This window comes from Serinus canaria, chromosome 14 (genome assembly GCF_022539315.1).
Source record: "Serinus canaria isolate serCan28SL12 chromosome 14, serCan2020, whole genome shotgun sequence".
NCBI lineage: Eukaryota > Metazoa > Chordata > Aves > Passeriformes > Fringillidae > Serinus > Serinus canaria.
Window position 1 is genome coordinate 1,086,313 of NC_066328.1, and position 24,741 is coordinate 1,111,053.

Below are 24,741 nucleotides of genomic sequence, written 5' to 3' on the forward strand. Positions count from 1 at the left end.
TGGGACAAGGGCCTGGAAGGACAGGACAAGGGGGAATGGCTCCCACTGCCAGAGGGCAGGGTTGGATGGGAAGGAATTTTCCCTGTGAGGGTGGAGAGGCCCTGGCACAGGTTGCCCAGAGAAGCTGTGGCTGCCCTATCCCTGGCACTGTTCAAGACCAGGTTGGATGGGGTTTGGAGCAACTTGGAATAATGGAAGGTGTCCCATGGCAGGGGGAGGGACAAGGTGGTCTTTAATGCCCCTTCCAACCCAGACTATTCCCTGGTAGTATGACCAGCTCCTGTCTTTGGGCCTCATCTGGCTGGCTTGGCCCCAGATTCTGCTCTGGGATGGGCAGGAGTCTTCTGCAGCTGCCCACCATGGGGTTGGGGTTGGGGTTGGGGTCAGGCTCCTGCCTTGCTGGGATGTGGGCGTGTCCTTGTCCTGCCCCTACATAACCATGCTTTGTGCACAAATCTGCAACATCCCTGGATGGGAAGCTGGTGAGGAGTGCTGGGTGGCATCACCCTGACATTTTCCCTCCTGCTTTTCCCTGTGCTGGCAGCAAACGTTGCAGCTGCCGCTGGCGGCTTCCTCTACTTCTTCTCCTACATCCCCTACTTCTTCATCTCGCCTCGCTACGACCTGATGTCCCACAGCCAGAAGCTGGCATCCTGCCTCATCTCCAACGTGGCCATGGCCATGGGGGCGCAGCTCATCGGCATGTTTGAGGGGAAAGGTGAGCAGGGCCATCTGTTCCTGGGGAGAGGAGCATCCCCTTCCTGTCAGCCTGGTTTTGTGGTGGGGTGGCACTGGCTTGGTGGAGAGACATTGGAGAGAAGAAGCAATTTCCTTCTTACTAGAGCTCATTGCTCCCATACCAGGGCTCTCTGAACTTGTGCCTGTGCCCCTGACCTGTGCAAAGTACCATCCTCACTTTAATTACCAAAGGAATTCTGTTCTGATGGATGGGGAACCATTGCATTTCCTCCTTCACAATATGTATCCTTAATTTCTTTAATTTAAAAGAGTCTGTTGTTGGTTCCATGCAGAGCCATGCATTTACTAGTAGTGGCAGTAGCTCGGTGGCTGTAGTGATTGGAGGGGTAGTGGTGGAGGAGGGGTCATTTCTTCCCAGGCAGTGGCAGAAAATGCCATGGAAGGAGCATGGTGGGGTGGGAAGCCTCGAGGGGTCACTGACTCTTTTCCCTCTGTCTGCAGAGGATCATAGAGCTCTGCAGGTGCTCCTGGTTAGGGAGCAGTGAGCTGGAAGAGGGGCTGCTCTCTGCCAGTCCTGGAGAAGATGGTCCTCCTGGGGATGCAAAGGGAGCAGTGTTCCATGTGCCTTGCAGGGACTGGCATCCAGTGGAGGGACCTCATGAAGCCCGTCAGCGTGGATGACAACTTCACCTTGGCCCAGGTGCTGGGGATGCTGCTCCTGGACTCGGTGCTTTATGGTGTGGTGGCCTGGTATGTGGAGGCTGTGTTGCCTGGGGAGTACGGCGTGCCTCAGCCCTGGTACTTCTTCCTCACGGTGAGCACTGCTTACACCCCTCTCTGGGCTTGAGGGGCATCACTTGGGACAGTCACCACTTCTGTTCCATGCAGTAGGCCAGACAGATGGGTGAGGGTGGCACCATCTGGCCTCCAGAATCACAGGGCCTGCAGCATGTCCTCACTAAAGGCTGATGCAGTTGTAGATTTTTACTGTGGATGAAGGTCGTCATGGCTTTCAAGCTCTCTCCCAGCACTTCCTGGCATGCAGGGTGTTCTTAAATGTCTCCAGGCCCAAGCAAAGGCATTGGAGAGAAACCCCAGGTGGGAGCAACCAGATCCAGCTATTTGACACCCCTGAGCCCTGCCGTGCAGGCGGGCATGGGTGACCTGTGTCCCACTGCCAGCTGCCATGTGCCAGGGGTGGGTGTCACCCCATCAGCTGAGCAACCCTCCGTCTGCCAAGCCAAACACTTGGCGTCACCCCCAGCAGCTGCAGCTGCAGTGGGCACTGCAGCTACATGGCTGCAGGGAGAATATGTCCTATTTGGATACTGGAGATGGATCCTCTGTTGTTTGATAGAGAGGCTTTTCCTCCATTCCAAATTCCTCATCCTAGAGTGGTTTCACTTCAGCATCTCGCTCCCTCTTGCAGTCAGACTGGGGAAACAGAGATGCAGCCATTGACAAAAGCTGATTTTGCATCCAGGAGTTACTGAATTGTTATTCCCATCAGGATTTAAGTTCTCAAACACTTAGTTTCATTCCTAGAGAGCCACATCGAAAAAAAAGGGGCTGTAACTGCAGCAGCTGGGACCCCAGGCTGTATTTAGGTATTTCTCAGGGCTTTTGGAGGGGGTGGTCATCCATGGGCTCTCCCTGGGCAGGATGATTCTTCTACCTAAGTGATTTTACTTCTCAGTGGAATTTTTTCCATGGAGATGAAGATGGGGAAAAGCTGCTGTGTAAGCACAGGCAGTCCTGCTGTAAAGGACAGATGGGGGAGGGCAGGAGGAGCTGTTCCTTCATGTCAGCCCAGCCTGCTGGAGATCTTCTGGTTGGTAATTCCCAGGCCAAGGAGAGCGGTCTGGGAGATCCTTGGGAGATGTCTGTGGGAGGAAGAGGGTGGCCAAGGCTGGGATGAAGAGATGGGCTCTGCCTGTGCCTGATTTCTGTCTCTCCCTTCCTCCATCAGCCCTCGTACTGGTGTGGGTGGCCCAGGACTGTTGTGGGGAAAGAGAAAGAGGAGGAGGAGGATCCTGAGAAAGCCCTGAAGAGTCAATACATTGAGGAGGAACCAGCTGACCTCGTGTCAGGCATCAAAATAAAGCACCTGTCCAAGGTACTGACTGCCCAGCAGGGCTCAAACACACCATAACATTGGTTTTGTAAAATCTGTTGCCTGCAGGCAGCTTCTGTATCCTTGAGCTGCCCTGGGGCTGGGTATGGCTCTTCCCCAGAGCTGGCTACATTTTGTGGTGGGATGAAGTGCTGCATACTTAGAGGTGCAGTGACATCTGTATTTAACTTGTTGACATCTGAATTTACCCTGAATTAGACCTGTTGTCTCCTGGTAACACCCCGTGAGCATCCCAGGCTTTGGCTGCTGGGTGGAGCCAAGGCACTTGCCTGAAGTGCAGCGCCAACTCAAGGACTTGATCTCCACAGGTCTTCAAAGTGGGAAACAAGACAAAAGAGGCAGTGAAGGACTTGACAGTGAACATGTACGAGGGGCAGATCACTGTCCTGTTGGGACACAACGGTGCTGGGAAGACCACCACTCTGTCCATGCTCACAGGTAGGAGTCTCCTGCTGCAAGAGCTGATGGCTTTACCCTCAGAGAAGAGCCAGACCCTATCTCTGAGGGCAGGGAGGGGTTTTTGATCTCCTTGGAGCACCTTCAGTTTCCTGAGCTATTGGCTAGGAGTGCCAGGATAGTGAGAGGGAGATGGAAGGAGCATGGGGGGTCCCTGCTCAGCCCTCCACAAGAATGGGATCAGCCAGTGGGTGAGATGACAACCAGGTTTTGTGCTGGAGAGCTGTGAGAAGAGACTGGACCTGCTGTAGGATTGCTCTCTGTAGGGTTTGCCATGGTAACACAGATAAGGTGGAGCTGGTGTTTGTCATTCTTGATCTGCTGGGCTCTACGATACCTATTTTGGCACAATGGACACGATGACCTTTGATTGTCCTCTTCTGTTCTCTATTGCTCTGAGCTGCTCCTGGCAACTCAGGGGGCTCACAGGACCTTCCTGGAACTCTGCCCTGGCCCTGCCTGGCTCTCTGCATGGCTCAGAACCATGTTTGACCTGCCTGTTCCTCTCCTTTCTGCACTGGTGGCCCAGTTCTCACCTGTGGGTGCCCTGCAGCCCGTCCTGCAGCAGGAGAAAGCTGTTGTACCCCAGCCTGAGCACGAGACAGACCTGCTCTGGTTTTTGGCAGAAAGCTGGCAGGGCGGGGGATGCTCATCAGCACCCTCCACATTTCCACTGTCTCTTTGCCACTGGGGTCACCCTGAGCTCCCCACAGGTCTGCACTCCCCGACAGGCGGGCAGGCCTACATCAACGGCTACGAGATCTCCCAGGACATGGTCCTGATCCGCCGCAGCCTGGGGCTGTGCCCCCAGCACGACGTCCTCTTCGACAACATGACAGTGGAAGAGCACCTCCACTTCTATGCAGGGGTGAGCCTGGCACTGAGCAGGTGGACAGCCCTTGGGAAGGCACCTGGGCTCCTGGAGGTGGGGAAGTGTGGTGAGATATATCAAGTGGGTCCAGAAATGGTCAGAGAGTGGAACACCTCTGCTCTGGAGCCAGGCTGGGAGAGCTGGAGGTATTCACCTGGAGAAGGCTGCAGGGTGACCTTGGAGCCTCTTGCGGTGACTAAAGGGGTTCCAGGAGAGGGATTTTGGACAAGAGCCTGGAATGACAGGACAATGAGGAATGGTTTCACACTGAGAGAGGGCAGGTTTAAATGGGATAAACAGAAGTAATTCTTCCCTGTGAGGGTGATGAGGCCCTGGCACAGGTTACCCAGAGGAGCTGTGGCTGCCCCTGGATCCCTGGAAGTGTCCAAGGCCAGGTTGGATGGGGCTTGGAGCAGCCTGGGCTAGTGGAAGGTGTTCCTGCCCAAGGCAGGGCACTTGGCCTAAATGATCTTAAAGGACCCTTCAAACCCAAACTATTCGTGATTCCATGATAAGCAGAACAGCCCTTGCGTCCTCTTCCCACCTCATCTGAGGGCTAGTGGAGGAGTGGAGGGTCTCAGACAGCACAACTCCATGGAGCCACCCCTGCCAGCTGTGCCAGCTCCTGCAGGGGTGGGCAGGAGTCCATCTCTGCTTCCCCACTTACCTGTCTGAGTGTGGAGCAGGGAGTGTGGTGGGGTTTGGCAGCCCTGCAGGTGGCCTCATCCCTCCCTTCCCCTGTCTGGCAGCTGAAGGGATTCCCAGCCTCCAAGTGTCCTGAGGAGATCAACCACATCCTGAGGATCCTCGGCCTGGAGGACAAGCGCCGCTCCCTGAGCAAGGCCCTCTCCGGGGGCATGAAGCGCAAGCTGTCCATCGGCATCGCCCTCATCGGGGACTCCAAGGCAGGTGGCTTTGCTGGGCTCACCTCGCACCTGAGGCCAGTACATGTCCTTGGGGTGTCTCTGAGGCTGTTCCTCATCTGTGGTGAGCCAGTGGGAGAAGCAAGGACTGCGGGGAGCGGGCAGGAGCACCCCCACTCTGAGGGTCATGCCCTGAGGCTCTGCTGTCTGGTAGCTGCTCCCCAAGTTCATTGCTGTGAGGCCAAGGCTTCTCCTGGGCCCTGAGGTTGTCCCCTCCTGTGCTGCTGGGCCTCCCCCAGCCCTTTCTGACCTGCTCCCACCTCCTGAGTGCAGGTGGTGATGCTGGATGAGCCAACGTCAGGGATGGACCCGGCCTCCCGCAGAGCCACGTGGGATCTTCTGCAGCAGCAGAGGAGCAACAGAACCATCCTGCTGACCACTCACTTCATGGACGAGGCAGACCTGCTGGGGGACCGCATTGCCATCATGGCCAAGGGCGAGCTGCAGTGCTGCGGCTCCTCGCTCTTCCTCAAGCGCAAATACGGTATGGGAGCAGAGCAGGCTGTGCTCCGTGTCTTCTCCTGGCCAGGGAGGAGCAGGAGGGGTATAAAGGGCAGGGAGGGGATCTATTGCTCCTTGCCTGATGGCTGGTTGCTCCCCAGCCTGCTGTTCAGCCTCTCCTGGGGCCCATCCCCACATAGGCTCTTGCATCGTGTCCGTGTCAGGTGCAAAGTGGTGCCTGTGCATCCCTCTCTGTTCCAGCCCCCTGCCCAGGCTGGGCTGGGCTGAGATTGACCCTCCTCTCCCTTCTCTCCTGGCTCCCCCCAGGGGCTGGATATCACATGGTGATGGTGAAGGAGCCCTACTGCAACCTGGGAGAGATCTCCCGCCTCATCTGCCAGTACGTGCCCAACGCCACCATGGAGAGCAATGCCGGGGCAGAGCTGTCCTTCATCCTGCCCAAGGAGAGCACACACAGGTAATGGCATTGTCCTCTGCTGCCCCTCCCTGGGGGGTCCCCTTGTCTTCACACACTGTCTCACAGGCTTGCTGGAAAGGGGAGCTGCTCCCTGCATCAGCACTGGTCATGGAAAATGGAATTCAGTTCCTCCTGTAGTGCTGAGGGTGGCACACACGAGGCAGGATGTTCTGGCTCTGAAATCAGATCTATAGACCCAGGAGGTCAGGGGAGCTGATTGTTTCCTTCTGCTCTGTTCTCGTGAGACCCCCCCCTTCTGCAGTGCTTCCTCCCCATCTGGAGGTACCAGCAGGAGGATGTGGAGCTCCTGGAACAAGTCCAGGGAGGCCACAGAGATGCCCCAAGGACTGGAGCCTCTCTCTTTTGGAGCCAGGCTGGCAGAGCTAGGGGTGCTCACCTGGAGAGGAGAAGGCTCCGGGGACACCTCAGGGCCTAAAGGGGCTCCAGCAGAGCTGGGAAGGCACTTGAGACAAGGGATGGAGGGACAGGACATAGGAATGGCTCCCACTGCCAGAGGGCAGGGTTGGATGGGATATTGGGAAGGAATTTTCCCTGTGAGGGAGGGGAGGCCCTGGCACAGGGTGCCCAGAGCAGCTGGGCCTGCCCCTGGATCCCTGGAAATGTCCAAAGCCAAACTGGATGGGATTTGGAGCACCCTAGCATAGTGGAAGGTGTCTCTGCCCATGGCAGGGGGTGGAGTGAGATGATCAGTAATGGTCCATTCCAAACTCAAACCCTTTTGTGTTCCCATGGTTCTGTGATAGCTGAGGCAAGAACGAACCGCCAGTGGAGCCCAAAGTCTGCCCTCGGGGACAGGGGTGTGCTCAATGCCACAGGTCACCCTGGGGTTAGATGCAAGACTCCAGCCAGCTGCAGGACTGATGCCCAGAGGGTCTTTGCCCCTGGGTGCCCCCTCCCATGGGTGTCAGTGTCTGACGTGTCCCTTCTCTGCTCAGGTTTGAGGCCCTGTTCACGGAGCTGGAGCAGAAGCGGGAGGAGCTGGGCATCGCCAGCTACGGTGCCTCGGTCACCACCATGGAGGAGGTGTTCCTCAGGTAGGAGAAGGGGTGACTGGTGCCCGTGTGCTTTGGTGATGGCCAGCACAGCCCTCTGGGGCACTTGTTGGCTTTGGTCTCTTGGCTTTGGCTTCCCCAGCTCAGAACAGTGTATCCTGCCTGGATCTGTTTCATCACCTGCTTCCCCTCCTGGCACAGGGTTGGGAAGCTTGTGGACTCCAGCATGGATATCCAGGCCATCCAGCTGCCTGCTCTGCAGTATCAGCACGAGAGACGCTCCAACGACTGGGCCATGGATGACTCCAGCAGCCTGAGTGGCATGACAGACATGACGGATGACAGTGGGGCACTCATTACTGAGGACTGCTCCAGCATCAAGCTCAACACCGGGGTGAGTGCTGGGGGGTTGGTGCAGCAGGAACGGGGAGGTGACATGTGAAGGGAGGGGCTTGAAGTAGGGTTAGCAGGTAGAGCCTCCCCTACGGTTGCTCTTGTTGCATGTGGTTTGGAACCACAATCTAATTGAAAGCTCAAGTTGGAATCTGCATCATTAGGACAAATGATTTTTAGGGTTGGTAGGGTTGCTCTTCATATTAATCTTGGGATCTGAGTTGCTCTTCAAGGTGATCTAATGTGGTTTTCCACCTGCTGTTGTTCCATCGTTGGGGTTTTCCAGAAGGAAGATGAGAAAATCCATCTTCCTTCCTTCGCTAGGCTCATGTTCCAGTTCCCTGGCAGCCCTTCATGCCCCGCTGCCTCAGCGCCTGTGATCTATATCCCTTGTCTTCTCAAGGGCAACACGTCTCAAAGGCAGAGGGGGAGGAGGATGTTGCTGGGTTTGAAAAGCACAGAAGGTGTTTGCAGGGGCTGGGCGGGGCACTTGCAGGTGCTCACCCAGTTGCTCTGGCTGACACCTGCCCTGCAGTAGTTCTGTTTGGGAGCCTCAGCTGCTTGGAGGTGGAGGAAGGTAAAGGTCATGGCTAAAGCTGCTTTTAACACCTGAGACTGTGACTTGTTCAGAAGCCATGGAGCTGGATGAGCTGGAGCTGGATGAGCTGCCCTGCTAATCCCTTTATAGGCTTAGCTGGAGAGCAGACTCTGCTGCAGGCTGGCTGGTGCATAAAGGATGGTGGTGGTTTGGGGTCATCTTCCACATCAGCTGCATGGGGTGACATGCCTGCAGCTGGCAGGGCTCACCATGACCTGGCCTCTCCCCTCGCAGTTCTACCTGTGCTGCCAGCAGTTCTACGCCATGTTCATGAAGCGGGCCATGTACAGCTGGCGCAACTGGAAGATGGTGGCGGCGCAGTTCCTCGTGCCTCTGATCTTCACTGCCTTTGCCCTCATCGTGGCCAAGACCTTCCCGGGCCCGCGGGACTCGTCCCAGCTGCGGCTGACGCTGGAGCCCTATGGCCAGACCGTTGTGCCTTTCTCGGTGTTGGGCGCCGCGGGGCTGCCGCAGAGGCTGGCGGAGCAGTACTCGGAGCTGCTGGATGCCCAGCGTCAGTCACCACTGGAGGTGCTGGGTGAGGGCTCAGGGAGAACCCCTGGGACAGGTAGTGCCTGGCAGGGTGGCCAGGGGCCACTGGTGTGGGTGGTTTAGGTCCCAGCTGTGCCATATCTGATGCTTTTCTTTCCTACGTGGGAGTGTCTCATCATTGGCAGGACCCCTCCTCATCTGAGCAGAGCTGTCTTCTCCACAACCCCATGTTTGTGGCCCTTGGAACAAGCTCCCCAGGGAATGGTCATGCCCCAATGCTCCCAGAGCTCAAGGAGCTTTGGACAATGCTCTCAGGCACATGGTGGCATTGTTGGGGTGTCCTATGCAGGGCCAGAAGTTGAACTCTATGATCCTTGTGGGTCCTTTCCAACTCAGGAGATTCTATGGATCTCTGTTTCTGTCATCAGGACTAGGGGGGACCACCAGGGCTGAGTCTGCTTGGGGTCTTTTCCAGTTGGCCTCAGTTAGCAGTGGTGTGATGGAGCCCGTCCCTAACAGCGGTGGTGTTTGGCAGGTGGGCTGGAGGAGTACCTCATCTCCCGAGCCTCTGAGGAAGGAGGAGCCTTCAACGAGCACTACATCGCAGCCGCCTCCTTTGAGGCCGTGGGGAACCGCACACTGGTCACGGCGCTCTTCAACAACCAGGCCTACCACTCCCCGGCCACCGCGCTCATGCTGGCCGACAGCGCCGTCCTCAGGGTGCTGGCAGGCCCCAATGCCTCCATCACCGTCACCAACTACCCCCAGCCCCGCAACATCACCGAGAAGGCCAAGGACCAGCTCATGGAGTACGTGTGGTGATGGCACAGGGCTCGCTTTCCTGCTAGGGCTCCCATGGGTGCAGGTTGGTTTGGTTGTGCTGGAGTCAGTGAAGAAGCCAGGCTGGAGCTTCTCAGACCCAAATGTAGCTGTGATTGCACTCTGGAGGTCAGGGGAGCAAAGCTGTGGAGATGACTTCCCTGCTGAGCCTGGCAGCCACATCACCCCATGCACATCTCAGAGGTTGGCTCTTCCCCTCGAGATACTGGCTGGGGTTATTTTTCCTGGGCGCTCATAGTAGTGGAGGCCATGTGGCCATGCTCTTCACAAAACCCCACATCCAGGGCCTCTGAACCTCACCTAGACCAGAGGGGCCGTGTCTGGGACCTCACCAAGACAGCGTGGAGATTTGTGGTGTGCAGAGTGGGCTGTGCCTGGGGCATGATTATCTCCCTTGAGTGTTTCTTCAGCATGTTGTTAAAGTGTAGCCTCTTCAAGAAGCCCAGTGTGGATGTGCTGGCCACAGCTTTCTCAAGAGTGGCAGCAGAGAGGCAAGTGCTGATCTCTGCTCTCTGTGACCAGAGACAGGACCCGAAGGAATGGCTGAAGCTGTGTCAGGGGAGGGTTAGACTGGAAATGAAGAAAGGTTTTTCTACCAGAGGGTGCTGGGCACTGCCCAGGCTCCACAGGGAATGGGCACAGCCCCAAGGCTGCCAGAGCTCCAGGAGTGCTTGGACAGCGCTGCCAGGGATGCCCAGGGTGGGATTGTTGGGGTGTCTATGCAGAGCCAGGAGCTGGGCTGGATGATCCCTGTGGATCCTTTTCAGCTGAGGATATTCTGTGATTCTATGCTGTCCCTGGGTAGCCTCAGCATTGGTTTGCTGAGGTGTCCCTGCCCTAACGTGTCCCCCGGTCCCCACAGAGGCCAGACTGGCTTTGCCATTGCCATCAACCTGCTGTATGGGATGGCCTCTCTCGCCAGCACCTTCGCGCTGCTGCTGGTCAGCGAGCGCGCCATCAAGGCCAAGCACGTCCAGTTCGTCAGCGGCGTGTATGTGGTCAACTTCTGGCTTTCTGCCCTGCTCTGGGACATCATCAACTTCCTCATCCCTTGTGCTCTGATATTGGTGAGTCACCCCTGGCACCCAATGCCCTCCCTGTTGGTGGGAGTGCTGGGCGCTGCTCCTCTGGGATGTGTGTGGGTGCAGGGAGAAGGACAAGGACCTGCAAGAAAGCTGTCCCTTGGTCCTGCTGGGAGCTGGACCATGGCCAACCAGCTGGGGCAGTGTCCTCTGGCAGCTAAATACTTTGCTGTTGGGACTAGCAAATGTTAAATCCGTGGGATCTTGGAGGGGAATTCCCCAGATCTGCCCTTTTGCATCCCAGTCTGCAGAAAGGGCCTCCCCTGGGGACAGCCATGGGTTGCTGGTAGGAGCCATCCATGAGGCTGGGTCTGGGTCTGGGTCTGGGTCACTGCAGTGCTGATATTAGCCTGGGCCACTGGGACAAGGAGACATCACCTGAGGTCAAGCCAAATGTGCCTTCTCCCCACATTGCTGTGCCCCAGGTGATATTCCAAGCCTTCAACGTGCAAGCCTTCACCCAAGACAGCCACCTCGTTGATGTGATGCTGATCTTCCTCCTTTATGGCTGGGCCATCATCCCCCTCATGTACCTCCTCAGCTTCTTCTTCTCGGTGGCAGCCACAGCCTACACCCGTCTGACCATCTTCAACATCCTCTCTGGCACTGCCACCTTCCTCGCCGTCACCATCATGAGCATCCCAGGTGGGTCACTGCCCTCTGACCTGCCCAGCCATCACCAAAAAGGTCCAGCCCCCAGGGAGGCTCTCTGAACCCAGGGCTGGAACAACAATAGCCATAAAACACTACAGCAGTCCATTCTCACCCATTAAATGTGACAATATATATTTGGTTTCCCTCTAGACTTTAGGGTTTTTCAGGTATCAGGGTTTTTTCTCCCAAACCAGCAGTCTCTAATTCATTGATCCACCTATTCTCTTTCAGAGCTGGGCTTGGTGGACCTCTCCGAAACCCTGGATAAAGTTTTTCTCATCTTACCCAATTACTGCTTGGGCCAGTGCATCAGTGACTTCTACCAGAACTATGAGTTCATTCAGTTCTGCACCTCCTCTGTTGAAGCCATCTTCATCTGCAAGGCCTTCAGTGAGTCTCTACATCCTCACCTGGCCAACCCCCACAGCATCCCTGGGGCTTGTGTGGAATGGATGGTGGAACTGGGCAGTGGGCAGTGTCATGGGGCCTCTGCCTGGGCAGTAGCTGCAGGTACCGTTTTAGAGCAAAAACTGGGCAGCATATTAGGACATACATAGGAAAAAATTCCTTAACTGAATCACCTTACTCATGATTTGGAGGAAAAATGTGGGCTAGGGGAAGTTTCACAGATGAGTAAAGAAATCCCAGTCCCAAGATTGGTGTCCTCTGCCTGCCTCCACTGGGCCTCTTCTGCCAGATCCCCTCCAGACCCAAATCCTCCTGTGGGAAGCATTGGAAAGAGCTGTGGGCAGGGAGCCAATGTGGGATGAAGATAAGCCTGGCAAAGCTTTGGGCTCACAGCTTCCTCTGAGGTTTATCTGCCCCTCCCCAAAGTGTGGATTGATCCTGGAGTTGATTTGGTTTCATCTTTCCTCAGATATCAGTTATCAGATGAACTATTTCTCCTGGGAGACCCCTGGGATTGGGCGGTACCTGACCTCCTTGGCCATCCAGGGTTTCTCCTTCCTCTTCCTCCTCTTCCTCATTGAGACAAACCTTCTCTGGAGACTGAGAACTCTGGTCTGTGGCATCTGCAGGCGGCGGAAATGGGTGAGTGAAGCACGTGGGAGGGAGCTGTGCCCTCCAAGCCCAGCCCAGGAGTCCCTGTGAGCTGGAGACGGGTCCTCATCACCTGAATAATCTTCCCAGGGAGCATCTCTGGAGCTTGGAGGAGCCAGTCCTGTTAAGTGTATGGACTGGTGGAGTGAGGCATCTCCAGAGGCAGCTGATGGAAGGGATGGATCCTGCCAGGGTTGGGGACACTGGAGGAGCCCATTCATCCCCCAGCAGCCAGGTGACACAGAGTGTGTCTTCCCCCTGTGTTCAGGTGGCCCTGCTGAACAGGGTGTCTGTGCTGCCAGAGGACAGGGACGTGGCAGATGAGAGGAAGAAGGTTTTGGAGTCGCCACCAGAGCTGCTGTCATCTCTCAGCAGCCCTCTGGTCATCAAGGAGCTGACCAAGGTGAGGCGAGGTGACCTGAGCATCCTTGCTGCTGTCTGAGCCGTGTCCTCTCAGGGCTGGCAGAGCCACCGCCCGCCCTGCTGTGCCATGGGGCAGTGACACGTGGCTCATGTGTGTCTCCTCCAGGTCTACAACAGCCGGGAGTCCCTGCTGGCAGTGGACAGGATCTCCTTGGCCGTCAGCAAAGGGGAATGCTTTGGTCTCCTTGGCTTCAACGGAGCAGGCAAAACCACCACCTTCAAGATGCTGACAGGTGACGAGAGCATCACATCGGGGGACGCCTTTGTGGATGGCCACAGCATTCTGGCCAACATCAAGAAGGTACCCGTGGCTGGGGGGGTACGGATGGTGTTGCTGACCATCCTGTGTTTGGCTGGGCTGAACCACCTTGCAGGTGCCTCCAAAAGGACGTGGTTGCAGTTCCAGAGGCAGGGACAATAAATATCCCAGTGACATTGTGTCCTCAGCTGGCTCAGCTCTCCATTATCTGGCCATGTGGAAGCAGTTTCCTCTCCACTGGGATTACAGATGTGATACAAATGGAGGCCAAACCTGCTGAGGGTAGCAAACCCTTCATCAAAGGGTTTTACCTCCATAGCTGGAAATGTGGAAAATATTGGAGGATGGTCTCTAAAATGAGTGTATCAAACCTTTCCAGACCTCTGCTAGGGGTGTCCTTGCTGGGAATTGCCCACTTCCTTTGGAAGAGGAAGAGATGAGTAGGGGTTAGGCTTTTGGTCCAGTCCTTCCTCTACCACTGTCCCAGATTTCACAGAATATTCTGATTTGGAAGGGACCCACAGGGACCATCAAGTCCAAGTCTTAAGTGAATCCAGATCCCAGAAAAGGTCAGACATGAAGAACATTCCTTGAGAGCATGCTCCAAATTGCTTCCTTCCCTGAAGCTGCCTTCTCTCATGCTCTTGTCCCTGGAAGTGAGCAGGACATGGGGGAGGTACCAGCCCTCCAGCACTTTCCTTCTTCTGAGAGCCTGAGCACCCCAAAATGGTTCCTCACAGTGAGGAAGCAGCTTGGCCAGAGGCATTGTGAGCCCACCAAGCTGCTGTCCAGAGACACATCTGTCCATCCCTGTCAGCCCAGCTGCTCCAGGGGGCATTTCCCTCTCATTCCACCCCTGGTTTCAGCGCTGTGGCTCAGTTCCCATCACTCTGAGCAAAACCTCAGAGAGGAGCAGCAAGGCCCGTGGGTGCCCAGGCACCTCCGGCTCGGAGACCTGCCAGTGGGCTGATTGCCGTGCGCTCCTCTGGGCCGCAGGTGCAGCAGCGGATCGGGTACTGCCCGCAGTTCGACGCCCTGCTGGAGCACATGACGGGCCGCGAGACGCTGAGCATGTATGCGCGGCTGCGCGGCATCCCCGAGCGCTACATCGGCAGCTGCGTGGAGAACATGCTGCGGGGGCTGCTCCTGGAGCCGCACGCTGACAAGCTCGTCAGGACCTACAGGTGAGAGCAGGCCTGGGCAAAGCGCTTTCCCTGCTCTGGCGTGGTGCTCCCTGTGCTCGTCTGGGACTCTGTCCCCATTCCTCGCTCCCGTTTTCAGCTGAAGGTTGAACTTGGTGATCGCCAACCGAGTTCATTTCCAATGGTAATGGTTCTGTGATTCCTCTGCAGCGGTGGGAACAAGCGGAAGCTGAGTGCTGGCATCGCCCTCATTGGTGGCCCCCCTGTGATCTTCCTGGACGAGCCTTCCACTGGCATGGACCCCGTGGCCCGGCGCTTGCTCTGGGACGCCGTGACACGGACACGGGAGTGTGGCAAATCCATCATCTTCACCTCCCACAGGTGACACTTGGCTGGGCAGGGCTTGGCATGAGAGATCAAGGAGACTGGTGGGATCCAAGGGATGGGATACACCTCCAGGGTATGGTGGGTGGGCATACACTGCCTGCAGCCAGTGGCTGGCTCTACCCAAATCTCCTTCCTCAAAGAGTCCAGAGAGAAGGGAACACACCTCCAGCCACTTCCCAGAAGCTTCTGCTTGTGTCCTGGTGCTTGCAGAAGAAGCTGTGGCTGCCCCATCTCTGGGGGCATGCTGGACTGGGTTTGGAGCAGCCTGTTCTAGTGGAATATGTCCCTCCCCATGGCAGGGGTTGGAACGAGATGAGCTTTAAGGTTCTTTCCAACCCAGACCCTCCTGAGATTCTCTGAACAAGTCCTCTCCTTCCTGCAGCATGGAGGAGTGCGAGGCACTGTGCACACGATTGGCCATCATGGTGAATGGGCAGTTCAAGTGCCTGGGCAGTCCCCAGCACCTCAAAAGCAAGTTTGGTAGTGGATACACCTTGCTGGCCAAAACCCGGAGTGAGGAGGAGGGTGAGCTGCAGGCCTTCAAAGCCTTCGTGGAGAAGACATTCCCAGGTACCGTGAGCTGCCTGAGTGGTTGCCCCCAGAGCAGGGGCAGCGTGCTTGGTGTGAACCTTCTCTAACCCAGAGCCTCTCCCTGCTCGATTCCCCAGGCAGTGTCCTGAAGCATGAGCACCAGGGCATGGTGCATTACCACTTGACCAACAAGAACCTCAGCTGGGCACAGGTAAGGGGGCACTGGGAACCCTTCTCCTGGCCCTTCCCGTGTTCTTGGTGCTTTGCTTTCGGTGGTGCATCCTCCCCACGCTGCATTACGCTGTGGAAACGTGGCACGGGTGGGCACGACTTCCCCATGCTGACAGCTCCCTGCTCCTGCACCTCAGCCCCAGGAACCCCCTGGCGGTGCTTCAGTGTGGTCCCACTGGGACTGTGGGCAGTGGCTTTCCCCAGCCACTGATCCTGAGGGGTCCTAGCCCGGGGACTCCAGTAAAACCCCACAGCACAGATACAGTTTGTAACCCTCTGCATACAGTATACAGAGTCAGGTATAGAGAATACCTAGTATAGCTCTCTGTATATGCTGTCTGCATGTACATTATCTATATGTAATTACATGTATACTATAGATATATTCATAGTATACAGATCGTTTTCATATGCAGTATCTAAGGAGATATATATCTGTATATTACATGCATTGGATGTAGTCTATATCATATACTGTATATTGTATTTATACAGTATTTAATATATACTCAATAGGGTATATGGTATAGGTAATGCTCTATAAGATTATATACTCTGGAGTATATTACTCTTTATATCAAGTATGTAGTTTAGTCTATAGAGTATATATAGAGAGAGCACAAAGTATACAGATTATATTAGAACTATGTATAGGATTATATAAAAACTAGAGAGTGAGTTTATAAGTATGTATATCATATGTAGCTCAATATAAAAATTATGTGTATGCCAGATACAGATAGTTATGTATCTGTACAGATAGTTATGTATATAGTATCCTAAGTGTTATCTCTGTATTATGTAAATATTTTATATATATAATATGTTAGCAGAAGCCTTGGGCAGGGATTCAAACCCAGATATGTGTGTGTGTATATATATATATATAAACACATATATACATGTATATATATGTATGTATATATATATGTATGCATTTATCACATATAAATGTGTAAAATAATCATATTTATGGGGTCAGGGAAGGTGTTATTTTCCTGGGTCTCGCTGGAGAAAAAAGCTTTCTCTGCTTTTCCTGCCACAGCTGGGAGGTTCCCTGTCACAGTGGGTGTTCCCTGTCACAGTCACAGTCTGGGGCTCCTGCTGTGGTCCTAGGAGTCCTCCCCCACACTGAGTCACACTGCCTCCTGTCCGTGCCCTCCCTTGCAGGTCTTTGGGGCCCTGGAGAAAGCCAAAGAGAAGTATCACTTGGAGGACTACTCAGTGAGCCAGATCTCCCTGGAGCAGGTCTTCATGAGCTTCACTCGCTTCCAGCACTACACAGAGGACAGAGGGAAATGAGCCCCCTGGTGCCCTGTCACGGACTGGCCCTCAGCCTATACATAGTATATATAGAGACAGTAATTTATATATCAGCGTGTCTTAAATACTGTATCAATGTAAACCTTCCCACCGAGGGGTGAGGGGATGGCAGCACTCCTGCTGCTGCCAGCGCTCCGGGCATGGGTGTGCGTGTGTGTGCGCATGTGACACTGCCACTCTCCAGCCTTCTTCATCCATGCAGCAAAAAAAATCCACCCAAAAAATCGGGAGAGCCTGGGTGGGTGGAGAGGGGGGTTGGGTTTGGGATGGCAGAGGAGGAGCGGGATCCCCTCTGCTGCCCTCCTCCCTGCCCGTGGCTCACACCCAGCGGGACGCTGCCCCGCGCTCCTCACCCACATGTCCCTGTGTTGTTTGGTGGTTGCTCGTGGTTTAGCAGGAGGCTGTCACATAGCTCAGATCCAAACCGTCCTTTGGGCAGTGGGATGTGCTGGGATTGCCCCTGGGAGCACTTTGTGTTCAGATGGGGGGGCCAGCTCAGCTCCTGTCTGGCACCTGCCTGGCATGGGAAAGAGGAGGCTCTGTCTCCTTTAAGTGCTAGGGAAAACTGTTTCCTGATGCCTGCTTGCCAAGCCTGCCTCAAGGCTTGGCTCTGGCCCCAGCTGTGCAAGGGGAGCTGTGGTGCCAGGAGCTGGCACTGGGTGAGAGGTAGCAATGGAGCGATGCCCAGAGCTCGGCCCCAGGAACAGCACGTGATGGGCATGGCTGGGAGCTGGAGCTGGAGGCAGTGAGGGGTGCCCAGGGACGCTGCAGGGACGGGTGAGAGGTGCCACAAGGTCCCTGAGGACACTGTGGGTTGAGTGAGAAGTGCTGCAGGGTCTTGGCTTTGATCTGTAGGACAGGTATGACGTGTCACAGGGTGCCCAGGGATGCTGCTGGCCTCAGTGTTGTGCCCATGCAGGGGTGCTGCCAGCAGCACTGCCCCACACTGTGCAGTGCAGCCACAGGACCAGTCTGAAGCTAGCGATGCCCTCGCTGTGCCCATGTCCTGCTGAGCTCACCTCTTTACACCCCACACAGCTCCAACCTGACCATATCTGTCCTGCATCCTCCTCCTCATCCCCTCTGCCCCTGACCAGGCTGTGCCAGCAGCAGCAGGCAGGGAGCAGAGGTCCTGTCCTGCCCCTGCCTGGCTCCAGGATGCTGCTGGGCACCAGCATTGCCCAGTCTTGCCTGGGCCCAGTTGGAGGAGGCAGCTCCTTTTTGGAGTTTCCCAGTGACTGGGTTGGGGGTTTTTTTGTTTGTTTGTTGGAAATCTGTGTTGATTCTTGTCTGTCCTTAACTAGTCCCTGTGTCACCTGGGGCAGCCCCTTGGGAGCTGCCCCATGATCAATGCAGAGCTATTTGCACTATAGTACTACACACAATTGCACATAATTAATATTTATGGCAAGGGGGGCTGATTCCCTCCCAGTGATTGCATTGTCAGGGGTTGGGTTATAGTTTTGGGTTGGGTTTTCATTTTTTTTCCTTGTGACTGACTCATTTATTCCTGTTCCATTTCTTCCCTTTGCCTAATGTTGTTGTTCAGAACAATGGTGCATCATGTTACTAAGAATTTCCCCAGATCTTAAAGATGTGTGTTTTTATTAGTCAGCAGCCAGCAGGTGAATGGCCTGCTTAGACATCTTGGAGTCCTTTGGAATTGCTGGCAGGGAGGGATTGTAGCCTGGGAGCATCCTGGTGGGCAGCAGAGCCAGCCACTGCCAGGGCACCGTGCAGGGGGGAATCCCAGCAGCAGTGACTTTCCCAGGAAGGGGGAAAAAAAGGGGGAATGCTTTTTGCTGGGAGGGTAGCTGAAGTGCTGAAACTCCCAGTAACTGTTTTCTGGAAAGGGATGTAAAGCAGGATGTAGATTCTCACAGGCTTTTCCTGGGATGGGGAAGAATGAGAATGTGGAGGTTTGAGGGGTTGAGATGCACAAGTGCCACAGGCTGGCAGTGCCCTGAGCACAGTAGTAACAGTCCATGTCCTGTTGGCTCTGGTGCCCCCTGCAAGGCTTGGTGCTGGGTGGGGACACGGAGGCAGCTTAACCCCCACACTGCCAATGATGCCAGGGCAGAGCTGATGGGAGAGTCCATAGCAAGGATGACATCCCCGGCCCCAGCCCTCCATCACTCTGGGGCCACCCTGGCCCAAATAAAGGAGGTGTTATGGAAGCAGCATTTCCCTGTCCCAGGGGCTGTAACACCCTGCCTGGCAGCAAGGCAGGCACTGTGAGCTGTGCGTGGTGCTGCTCCTGATTTCAGTCACAGCCACAGTGCCAGGTGTGCCAGCCTGGGGCTGGGAGCAGGACCAGGAGTGCTCTGTGGGCAGGTGCCAGGGGCAGAGCTGCTGCTGGCACTGCTCTGGCCTCCCAGGGGGGGCGAAGCAAAACAGCCCCTGGCCAACTTCTACTCCCTCCTGGCTGCAGTGTGGTTGTTCCCATCATAGGAATAATAAAGATGATTTTTTTTTTCCAGTGGGTGTTTCCTGGCCTCCTTTGGATTCAGACTCCATTCAGCCTGTGCTGGCTCCCTGCTCTCTGCCTGGGGAGAAGACATGGGGGTAGAGGGGTGTCATACAAAACCAGAACTAGTAGAGCTCAGTCTGGCTTGAAAAGCCCAGCAGCTGAGGAGTTTTTTTGTAGAAACAGATGTTGGGGTCCCCACTCTTTTTACTTCAGGTAGCCACAACTATCCTCTCTCAGCTCTCCCACACAACCACAGGTGAGGGGGAAGACTTCGAGCCTTTTGGCCTCCATGGCAATGGGCAGCGGCCCCTGGCACTCCCATTCCTGCAGCTTTGCCCACCTACATGCTGCAGCCTAGCTCTGGAGCACAGCCAGGGTGCTCAGTCCCCCCTGCCGATGCCCATATCCCCCGCCCAATCCCAAACATCACCTAAGACAGCACTACCCCCTGGCTGAGCCCCGGGAGATGAGGCAGCATCAGGGCAAGGACACAGCTGCAAGGAAGAGGAGCTCCAAACCCTTGAATCCACAGAAGCCAGCTTCCCACTGAGCCACGAGTCAGCTGGGAGCATCCCCTCTTCCCCATGCCACAAGCGCGGCTCCACGGGCAGTTTCAGCGCTTTATTGTCTGGCGGTGCTGCTGCAGCACCCCCTGCCCTCCCGTGGCTGCAGGGGGGAGCCGCTCCCTCGTCCCCAGCGTGGCACCGCAGTGTCCCTGGAGCTGGAGGCTGCAGGAGCTGCAGCAGTCCGAGAACTGGCACTTAAGGAATCCTGGCTGGGGCTGCACGCTGCTCCTGTGCCGGGCACAGGGAGGGCGCGTGGCCGGGCATGGCTGTGGTCCGGTGCTCTGGGCTGCCTCGCTCCACCTCAGGCGTCTCAAAAACGCCACCGATGCTGGGCTTCACCAGGTGCTCGCAGCTTCGTTTCTCTTACAAAGAAACCAAACTCAACCTTTTCTTCCCTTTTATGAGCTGTTCTCGATTTTGGCCAGAAATTGCTGTGCCCACCAATCCTCCAGGTCGATGGGAACGAAGTCTGAGAAAGAAGGGAGGGAGAGAAGGGAACAGCTGGAGCAGAGCTCTATGTGCTCCGTTGCAAACCCCAGAAAAAATAACCATGGAATCACAGAATATCCTCAGCTGGAAGGGATCCACAGGGATCATCCAGTCCAACTCCCAGCCCTGCACAGACACCCCAACAATCCCACCCTGGGCATCCCTGGCAGCGCTGTCCAAGCACTCCTGGAGCTCTGGCAGCCTCGGGGCTGTGCCCATTCCCTGGGGAGCCTGGGCAGTGCCAGCACCCTCTGGGGAAAGAACCTTTCCTGATCTCCAATCTAATGACACTCCCAGGTCTCCTCCACCCCTGTGCCATGTCCCCAAAAGGCCAGACTGGGTCTACAGGGATAGTCTCTTCCTTGAGGAGCTCTCAGCCACTGTGAGAGCCCAAAGGCTGCTGACTCCAGATGCCACCAGACAGGTGCTGTCCCCAAGCCCAATTGGTTCTGCTGGACCCAGGAAATGCAGGTTCCCACGGGTAGCTCCTCTCTCCAGCACAATGCTGAACCCCGTGGTGGCAAGAGAGGGCCTGAATCCCAGAGGAGTCAGCAACACAGTGGAACATCAAAGGGATGCAGTAGGACATCCCCACCACAGTGCCTGGGGACAGCCATCTCCCTCCAGCACCCACAGAGTGACCTCAGCACCAGCAGGACAGACCCAACCAGCCCCTCTGGCACATCTAGCACTGGAATCCTCCTCCTCCTCCTTCCACTACAGCCCTGCTCAGGTGCAGGCTGAGCCCACAGCCACTCACTACACCCCGAGCCTGATGCACCCCAAAGGGCCACAACCACTGCCCACTTACTTTTGAGTCCAGGGTTGGGGGTTTTCTCCACGTACTGCACAGGGCCGCAGGCGCTCTCCCCGCTCCGGCTGCTGTCCAGCTGCTGCTCTACCTGCTGCCAGGCTAGGGGGGGAACGAGCTCTGGGTGGGTTTGGGACAGGGCTCCCGGTGCAGGGGGGGCTGAGGGACAGGAGCAGGAGGAGGAGCCATGGAGGGCAAGTGACCAGGCTAGGGACTCCATGCCTGCCACTGATGTCCCCAGCATGGTGTAGGTGCCGGGGAGGGGCTCCATCTGCTCCAGCTCCCCTGGGTGCTGCCCCAGGGACCCCCTGCCCTCACCTTCATAGACAAAGCGGACGTTCTCCTCGTGGGCCAGGGTGTAACATTCTTCAGGGGCTGAGATCTGCTGCAGCAGCAGTGGGGGCCTCTTGCCATTCACTCTGTTGAAGACGAGTTTCTGCGCTGGGCTGTGGAGGGAGGGAAGCAAGGGGGGGTGAGGGCACAGGCATCTCTGCCCACCCCAGCAAGAACTGGGGTGGTTCAGGTGTCCTGGGCTGCCCCACAGTGAACACACTCACCCACAGCTGCAACTACCCAGTCCTGTCCCCGAGGACTGTGATGGAGAGGGACCCAGGTACAAGGGATTCTGACACAGAAGGGGTGCAAGGGGAGCTCCCTGGGGAAAAGCACCAGCTGCCCATCCCCCACCCATCCTCAAATCTAGCACCAAGTGCAGTCCCTGAGATAAAGAATCTGCCACCAAAGTTACAGGAATATCAGGAAATGGAAGTGAAATCCAGTCAGGTACTGGACAGGGGATGTGCCATCTTCTGCAGATCAAGCACTCAGGTTCAGTGGAACAGCTCTGGCCCCAGCATGGGGCACACAAGGTCCCTCAGGACTGGGATGTTACACTCTGAAAAGTGGGAGCAGGTCAGGCTGCCTCAGAGCTGGGATCTCCTCTGGGGAGGGACACTTCAACCACTCCCTGCCTGGATGCAGCAACACCCACCAGAGCTAAAGGCAAGACTTGGGATGAGACCTGGGAGCATGTTCAACGCAAACTCCAACATTTTGGCTTTTCTGCCCAGCTCTAGGGGAGGACACGTTTGCAACAGCCACGTTCCTCACGGGGCAAAGTCTAAGGGGCCCTAGGAGTGGGTTTGGGTTTGGAGGGCAGGAGAGACTGGGAGCAGGCAGCTCCTTCAGATCTGCAGACAGGGACTGGGGAGGGCAGTGACCCTCAAGCCCCCACAGCCAGGGGCACTGGGCAGGCAGGAGGAGGGCAAGTGTGGCGGAAGCTGCTCCAGTAAATTCCAGGGATCCTGGGAAGGAGAGGAACTGGGGGGGTAGGGGGGGAGCTCATTTCTTGGAGCTGGAGAGGACGTGCAGAAGCAGAGGGGAGTCCCACTACCCTGTTTGGATGCGCTGCGACTCCAAACCTCCAGTGGGGAAAGGGTCTCAAGGGATCCCATCACCACCTCCCAGCCACAGGGATACCCCACAGCACCCTGCCAACAGCTCCGGGTGTCGCTGCGGGAGACTGGAATTCATCAGAAAGCGTCACCCCGGCTTTTGGGGCAGAGGGGAACGCCAGCTCGGCGTGGGCTCCGCGGCCCCCGTGGGTGCGCGGCGCGGCCAAGGCGGGCGGGACCGGCGCTGGCCCCGCCGCCCGGTTCGTGCAATCGGGGCCGTCCGCGGAGGGGCTGGACCAGCCCGGCCCCGGCTCTGCCCAGCGCCAGGACCCCCCCGCACCGCCTCCTTGGCGTGACCCCACCGGTCCCACTCCCCGCGATTTCTGGGGATGGCCCGTGGGAAGGAGGAGAGGCGGCCACTCCGGTGTGGCCCCGAGGAGACGCGCGGCGGCCCCCAGCACAGGGCACAGGACACTGGCGTGCCCGGGGCTTCCGCGGGACGCCTGCGGCCACAAGCACCACCGAGACCCCCGGGGCGAGCGGCACTGAGCGGAGACCCCGGGTCCCCCCTCCCCGTCCCACCCGGCGGCCCGGCCGTCCCGTTCCCCTTCCCAAGGTCACGCCCGGCCGCCCCTGCGCCGGTCCCCTTCCCAAGGTCACAGGGGCTCACCTGGCCGGGGGCCACAGGCCGGGCTGCGGCCGCCCCCGATACTCGCCCAGTTTGCTGCTCTCCACCGCCTGCTGTGTGGGACCTGCGGGGAGCGCGGGGCGTCAGGGGGGCGGCGGGGGCGGGACGGAGCCCCCGCGCCCCCGGCCCCGCACCCCCCGGTACCTGTGCGGCGCTGCGTGGCGAGCTTGCTGGGGCCCCGTGTCAGCGTGTACATCCTGCGGGCCCCGGCCCACGGCCACGCCGCCCTCTCGAGTGCCGCAGGTGCCCCTCGCCGGGGCCTTAAGCGGGCAGGGCCGGGCCCCCCCTCGGCTCCGACACGCCCCCACGCTTAAAGGGGAACGCGCGAGGAGCGAAGGGGACGCGCAGACAGCGCTCAGCGCTCGGGGGGCGCGGGGGACACGCGCGGGACAGGTCGGGGGCACACACAGGTCGGTGGGAGGCGTGCGGGGACACACGCGACACGTGTGTGCTGTGCAAGAGACATGTCTGGGTTGTGGGGACGCACGGGGGACACGCACGGGATACACCGGCGGTGCGCGTGTGGGTTTGTGGGGACACACAGAATGCAGGAACACACGCTGGAGACAAGCATGGCACATGCTGGGAGCACATGTGGGGACTTTCATGGGACACAGAGGGGACGTGGGAGACACACGACTCGCACAGGACACACAGAATGCACAGAAGGGACATTGGACCATGCGGGGCTGAAGTAGGGGAGAGGGCACAGCAGGCACGTGGGACACAAGAGGGCACAGGCGCGCAGGGGACACGGGAGTCACGGGAAACTCGGAGGGGACCTGCACGGGGACATTCAGGAGACAGGACACTGGAGCCACGGCACACACAGGGGACAGATAGGGGTCATTCCTGGGACACAAAGGACCTAGGCAGGGAAAAGTGAAGGGGTGCAGAGGCAGGGGCTGAGATGTTACCCCCACGGGGACAGCGCTGTGCATAGCCGTGAGCTGCACATCCCATGACCAGCGCAGGGACCAGGGTGGGCAGCCGCGTCCCTGCCAGCACGGTGACCTTTGGAGTGGGAGGTCCCGCCAAGGTGTCCCCACGTGGCAGGAGGTGCAGACCCAGGACACGACCCCGAGCTGGTCCCCGGCTATTCCGCAGTGTCCACCGGCCGCCCCTGTGGCTGGCGGCAGCACCAGAGTTTTGGGGAGAGACAGTGTGACAAACACATTGGGATCTCTGGGCCGCTCCAGCGGCTGCAGAGCCACCCCACAAGGGTGACCTTTGCCTTTCCGCCACGTTGCCCCGGTAGTGGCTAGAGAGGGAGGGGTGTAGGAAGGTACCTCCCATAAAAGCCTAGCAGCGCCTGGCCCTGGTGGGTGCTGGGCGCGCGTGGACCCTTCGCGGGTGTGCATCCACTGCTGCCACCCCCAACCCTGGTACTGTGGCTAAATACAACCCTGACACACGGGATGTCACCACTGGCTGTCACCCGCCTTGTGACGTGCTGGGGGCTGTGCCTCAGTTTTCCCCCGGAACCGCCTGGGGTTTCTAAGCGCCTGTTGGCACATCCCTGAGTTTTCCCATGCTTGGAAGGGCTGAACCCCTAATCCTGGTGCTCCAGATGGATCCCTCCGGACCTCCATCACCAGTGACAGCTGCCGCGGAGAATTTGGGTGGGGGTCCCCCCTTCGCTTCCGTTTTCCTGGGGTGTCCGCGCAAAGCCTCACTTTGCCCTTTTAGGGGGTGTCGGTGCGCGGCGGGGGAGCGGCAGTGCTGGGGAGGGAAAACTCCCCACGGGGGCATTGGCTCCGACTGGCAAAGGGGCAGTACAGTCTTCAGCCGCGCCGCTGGTGTAGTGGTATCATGCAAGATTCCCATTCTTGCGACCCGGGTTCGATTCCCGGGCGGCGCAGTTTTTCTTTTTCCTTGCTCTGCCTTTTCCCCT

At 57.4% G+C, this 24,741-nt stretch overlaps 2 protein-coding genes and 1 non-coding gene across 4 annotated transcripts in view; 2 read left to right on the forward strand and 1 right to left on the reverse strand.

The window, feature by feature from the left end:
* ABCA3 (ATP binding cassette subfamily A member 3) overlaps nucleotides 1–16,479 on the forward strand; it is a 29,383-nt gene extending 12,904 nt beyond the window's left edge. The window contains exons 9-32 of one of the 2 annotated variants that reach the window (XM_050980055.1): nucleotides 545–718; nucleotides 1,332–1,513; nucleotides 2,669–2,815; nucleotides 3,142–3,271; nucleotides 4,003–4,157; nucleotides 4,910–5,065; nucleotides 5,357–5,567; nucleotides 5,852–6,002; nucleotides 6,959–7,057; nucleotides 7,217–7,409; nucleotides 8,241–8,544; nucleotides 9,034–9,307; nucleotides 10,201–10,405; nucleotides 10,846–11,065; nucleotides 11,306–11,464; nucleotides 11,952–11,973; nucleotides 12,031–12,124; nucleotides 12,402–12,536; nucleotides 12,663–12,857; nucleotides 13,812–13,999; nucleotides 14,168–14,338; nucleotides 14,727–14,914; nucleotides 15,013–15,086; nucleotides 16,277–16,479. In XM_050980055.1, the coding sequence (XP_050836012.1) occupies nucleotides 545–718; nucleotides 1,332–1,513; nucleotides 2,669–2,815; nucleotides 3,142–3,271; nucleotides 4,003–4,157; nucleotides 4,910–5,065; nucleotides 5,357–5,567; nucleotides 5,852–6,002; nucleotides 6,959–7,057; nucleotides 7,217–7,409; nucleotides 8,241–8,544; nucleotides 9,034–9,307; nucleotides 10,201–10,405; nucleotides 10,846–11,065; nucleotides 11,306–11,464; nucleotides 11,952–11,973; nucleotides 12,031–12,124; nucleotides 12,402–12,536; nucleotides 12,663–12,857; nucleotides 13,812–13,999; nucleotides 14,168–14,338; nucleotides 14,727–14,914; nucleotides 15,013–15,086; nucleotides 16,277–16,408 (3,959 nt within the window). In that variant the 3' untranslated portion in view covers nucleotides 16,409–16,479. Of the gene's footprint in view, nucleotides 1–544; nucleotides 719–1,331; nucleotides 1,514–2,668; nucleotides 2,816–3,141; nucleotides 3,272–4,002; nucleotides 4,158–4,909; nucleotides 5,066–5,356; nucleotides 5,568–5,851; nucleotides 6,003–6,958; nucleotides 7,058–7,216; nucleotides 7,410–8,240; nucleotides 8,545–9,033; nucleotides 9,308–10,200; nucleotides 10,406–10,845; nucleotides 11,066–11,305; nucleotides 11,465–11,951; nucleotides 12,125–12,401; nucleotides 12,537–12,662; nucleotides 12,858–13,811; nucleotides 14,000–14,167; nucleotides 14,339–14,726; nucleotides 14,915–15,012; nucleotides 15,087–16,276 lie in introns of both variants that reach the window. The other variant, XM_030229569.2, reaches the window with a different exon arrangement.
* A 3,026-nt stretch (nucleotides 16,480–19,505) lies between these two features.
* MCRIP2 (MAPK regulated corepressor interacting protein 2) lies at nucleotides 19,506–23,155 on the reverse strand. Its single transcript, XM_030229571.2, has 5 exons — nucleotides 22,992–23,155; nucleotides 22,830–22,911; nucleotides 21,084–21,211; nucleotides 20,766–20,867; nucleotides 19,506–19,934 (listed from the first exon to the last, which is right to left on the reverse strand). The coding sequence occupies exons 1-5, from the start codon at nucleotides 23,041–23,043 to the stop codon at nucleotides 19,864–19,866; spliced, it is 435 nt and encodes a 144-aa protein (XP_030085431.1). The 5' UTR covers nucleotides 23,044–23,155; the 3' UTR covers nucleotides 19,506–19,863.
* Nucleotides 23,156–24,637: 1,482 nt separating this feature from the next.
* TRNAG-CCC (transfer RNA glycine (anticodon CCC)) lies at nucleotides 24,638–24,708 on the forward strand. The gene has a single exon. It is a non-coding gene; the product is annotated as a tRNA-Gly (tRNA).
* Nucleotides 24,709–24,741: the final 33 nt, after the last annotated feature.